The sequence below is a fragment of the Crinia signifera genome, chromosome 4, assembly GCF_055691185.1.
Source record: "Crinia signifera chromosome 4, ASM5569118v1, whole genome shotgun sequence".
Lineage (NCBI taxonomy): Eukaryota > Metazoa > Chordata > Amphibia > Anura > Myobatrachidae > Crinia > Crinia signifera.
The window spans coordinates 2276272-2280659 of NC_139220.1; the positions used below are offsets into that span (position 1 = coordinate 2276272).

The 4388-nt window shown below is 48.2% G+C and overlaps 1 protein-coding gene across 1 annotated transcript; it reads right to left on the minus strand.

Moving 5' to 3' along the window:
* Positions 1-404: 404 nt before the first annotated feature.
* Positions 405-3004, minus strand: LOC146073548 (E3 ubiquitin-protein ligase TRIM11-like). Its single transcript, XM_083180738.1, has one exon. The coding sequence runs from the start codon at positions 2951-2953 to the stop codon at positions 1379-1381; it is 1575 nt and encodes a 524-aa protein (XP_083036864.1). The 5' UTR covers positions 2954-3004; the 3' UTR covers positions 405-1378.
* Between the last annotated feature and the right edge of the window lie 1384 nt (positions 3005-4388).

Consider the following 4388-nt stretch of genomic DNA (forward strand, 5'->3'; position numbering starts at 1 on the left):
ATCACACTGATTGCGGGGATTGGTTATATTTCTGCAGCGGGTGCAGTCTGTCCTTCGCACTCTGCTATGGAAGTACACTATCAACAGTCATATTAAGTCATCACAAGTTATGAGGACACTGACGCCAACCGCCGACGCGCGTTTCACTTGTGACAGTTTTTTCAAGGCAGAACCTTAGTAGTAGTAATAGGGATTGGCTGCAATGAGCTGTCAGTCTTCTGTATCCTATTACTGCTTCTACTGACTGAGATCAGGATACAGAAGACTGACAGACAGATCATTGCAGCCAATCCCTATTACTACTCAGAGGCGTAACTATAGCACCGCAGCCCCCCGGCGCCCACACATGCACAGCGCCCCCCCACGGCCGTGGGGGCTGCGGTGCTATAGTTACGCCTCTGAGTAGTAATAGGGATTGGCTGCAATGATCTGTCTGTCAGTCTTCTGTATCCTGATCTCAGTCAGTAGAAGCAGTAATAGGATACAGAAGACTGACAGCTCATTGCAGCCAATCCCTGAGCTCAGTCAGTAGAAGCAGTAATAGGATACAGAAGACTGACAGCTCAGTGCAGCCAATCCCTGAGCTCAGTCAGTAGAAGCAGTAATAGGATACAGAAGACTGACAGCTCATTGCAGCCAATCCCTGAGCTCAGTCAGTAGAAGCAGTAATAGGATACAGAAGACTGACAGCTCATTGCAGCCAATCCCTGATCTCAGTCAGTAGAAGCAGTAATAGGATACAGAAGACTGACAGCTCATTGCAGCCAATCCCTGAGCTCAGTCAGTAGAAGCAGTAATAGGATACAGAAGACTGACAGCTCATTGCAGCCAATCCCTGATCTCAGTCAGTAGAAGCAGTAATAGGATACAGAAGACTGACAGCTCATTGCAGCCAATCCCTGATCTCAGTCAGTAGAAGCAGTAATAGGATACAGAAGACTGACATCTCATTGCAGCCAATCCCTGAGCTCAGTCAGTAGAAGCAGTAATAGGATACAGGAGGCTGACTGACAGCTCATTGCAGCCAATCCCTGATCTCAGACAGTCAGATGGAGGAATCCCACACCTATGTATATTTATCCTGAAAGTTTTCACTCACCAATAAGGAATAAATCCAGTCACCTAGTGGCACAGGGGGAGGTGCTCATCTGTAGCTCCACCCAGCATGACATTCTATTGGCTATTTTCCCACCCAGCAGATTCCCCTCCCTGTACTGTCATCACTGTCTGGGTGGATTACTCCAGCTTCTGATCACCCAGTAATACTTATACGACCTGCGCCTATGTGTAATGCAGCATGGAGGGGCTCAGTGAATTTGGCTCTGAAGGTGTGTAAGTGCTTGATGGTTTCGGAATTATCAGCATAACTATAACGGCCTCAGTAAGCAAATAAGTCCAGCAGCCCTTTCTCATAGTCCAGACATATCAGCACCCTCTGCCAGGGAACATCATCAGCCAGCTTGGTCTCATCCCCATCATGCATCACTGAAAATACATTCTTCTTAAATCTTCCATAGCGAAAACGCCTGCTCATAGAGAAACACCAGGACTGGTCATTATCTCCGATGGCTGCCCAGCGTCCTGTCCGGTCTATACTGGGATAACACATCCCCACCCTCCAGTCCCCTGATCTAATGATATCCACCTCCCAGTAATGTCGCCCTGAGGTGAATCCCCTGGTGCTGATTACCTGAGGAACATCAAATCTCTCTGGTGTTTCTGGGTAATCCTGCGATTTATCCGCACGGTATACAACTTTCCTGTCATCTGATAGGCCGAGATCATCACTAATCGTGTTCACATCAAAAAATAAGATCCCTGTGTTTATATTTATCATCATCGTCATATCCGGTTCTGTATTAGCAGCTGCGCCTGTATCCTCCTGCACATAGATCCCTGTATTTATCCCTGTTATTATAGCAGATAATGTCTGTAATGTCTCTGAGAGGGAACCAACATCCAGATCTCCTGCACCACGGACCTGGTCATCATGTCTCTCCGTGTCCTCAGTGTCACCAGTGTCTGGTTCCTGTAAGACAGTCACTGGGGCAGACGTCTTACTCAGCTCCTCAGTGTCACACAAGTCCCCTGTGTCCGGTTCCTGTAAGACAATCACTGGGTCAGACATGTTACACAGCTCCTCAATGTGACGCATCTTCCCGGACAGCTCGTCCTTCTTTATTTCCAGCTGCCGGATCAGATCAGAGACTGAGAGTGAAACGCGCTGTTCCTGCCTGAAAATCTCACTCAGGACTCTCTTCTCCAGGTCTTCCAGCTGTCTCCTGATGTCTCTAAACAGGGTAGTGACTGTCTCTGTTACACCCGCTGTTTTTCCCTGATCCTCTCTCCTGCGCTCCTGCAGTCTCTGCACTCTATTCTCAGTCTCCGTTCTCGTTGTGGTCAGTTTCTGCAGAACATTCCTCAGCTTCTCCTTCTTCTTCTCAGAGGCCTCATCCAGCGACTCCACCTTGTGGCCCTGGTGTTCTCCAGTCACCGTGCAGGACACACAGATACAGGCTGAGTCCTCTGTGCAGTAATAGTTTAAAATCTCTTTATGGACGGAGCATTTTCTCCTCTCCATGGAAGTCGTGGGATCACATAAGACGTGTTCTGCTGACTTGTTGTGTGTCCCCCAGTGCGTATCACAGAGAAAAACTTCACACCTGAGGCAGGATTTAACAGCAGGTACTGGAGATTGGACGCAGTAAGAGCAGAACACTCCATAGTGTTCTGCTATGTTGCAGAGCTTTCTCCTTTTCTCCAGTGCAGGACGATCTGGAAACACTGCTCTGCAGTCAGGACAGCTGTAGACTCCAGCCGCCTCCTGTGCATCCAGAATGCGATCAATGCAGTCCCGGCAGAAGTCGTGGCCACATCTCAGGGTTACGGGATCTGTGTATGTGTTCAGGCAGATGAGACAGTCCAGCTCCGGTCTCAGATCAGCAGACGCCATCACTGCAGCAGGAGGGAGAAACGAAACTGAAAATCCCTGACACAGAAACCAGCGTCTCAGATCCTGGGGGAGGGGGAGGCTATAGGCTCAGATTGTACTTCTGCTGAGAACAGGGAAATACCATCAGTATAACAAATATCTGCTTCTGTCAGTAGTAACCACATGCTCCAAACTACTTTATATTCTACCTATTATTATCTTCCTCCTTTATTAACCTGGCGCCACAAGGGGAGAACAGAAACCGTATACACAACGGTACTAGTTTCACGGCGGCCGATATATCGGATGTGATATCGGCCAATCCGATGCGTTTGGAGTGGATTTTATAAAGTGTGGCGAGCGCAGAAATCCGCGTCCCCTCGCTGCAGTCGCCACACTATATAAAATCAACTCCATGCGTAGTGGATAGTGGGGTTATGAACAGGTAAAAAAATCAGATCGGCCGATATCGCATCCGATATATCAACCGCTGTGAAACTAAAAAAGCTGCAGGGATACGCATACCTCCCGACCTCTGCAGCAGGGAAATAAGGACACTCGCTCGGCGGAGCGCCACATGTGCCCAACAAGGGGGTGTCCCATTGGGCCACGCCCCCATTTTCACCCTCTGCTAAGCTAAATAGACGTGTCTATCCACTTCAGGCTGGGGGTCTCCAACTGCCCCCACGAGGGATGTGGGACGTCCCAAAAAACCGGGACAGTTAGGAGGTACGGCTAAGTGGTGTCTGGGTACATTATTGCTGCATATTACCCCCCCCCCCCGTCCCCCCTGAGATAAGCAGAGATTCCAGCTCTTGTATCGTACCCTATGGATCACGCAGTGAGTGCGTAATAGGAAGGTACAGAAGCTCCTTTATTACATATACTGCAACCACTCTATGTACAATATATACAGGTAGCCTTCATATCTATAGCAATTCAGACTAATGGGCCCATTTATTACGCAACAGCGGTAAATCTGCCAGGATATCAAAAGCAAAAGGTTTCTCTAATGGGCAAAATCATGCTGTGCTGCAGCGGGGCAGATGCAACGTGCAGAGAGTGTTATTGGCCATGCACACTGGGAGAGTTCTGCTTAATTTCTAAGAGATTTGGGTAAATCGCTCAGTGTGTATGGCCCAGTGCGACACTATTGCTGTTCTAGTATAGACCTAGTCAGATCGCTTAGCAACAGTCTGCGAATCACCCGTGTTCTAAGCAGCGATCTACGTCACCCTCACTCCTGTTCTACCCACCCATTATATTATTATTGGGGGAGTTCTCAACACAATAAATTGCTCAATACATCTCTAGGTCAAATCTCCCTGTGTGTAGGCCCCATTAGATTTGGGTGAGTTCATTTGTTTCTGTGCAAGGTAAATACTGGCTGCTTTATTCTTCAACTACAATTTAAATTAAAATGTTAGTTTCAACACGCCCCACCCAAATCTATCTC

Excerpts from the sequence above, each read along its gene's own strand:
- LOC146073548 (XM_083180738.1), bottom strand. The coding sequence starts at position 2,953 with ATGGCGTCTGCTGATCTGAGACCGGAGCTGGACTGTCTCATCTGCCTG.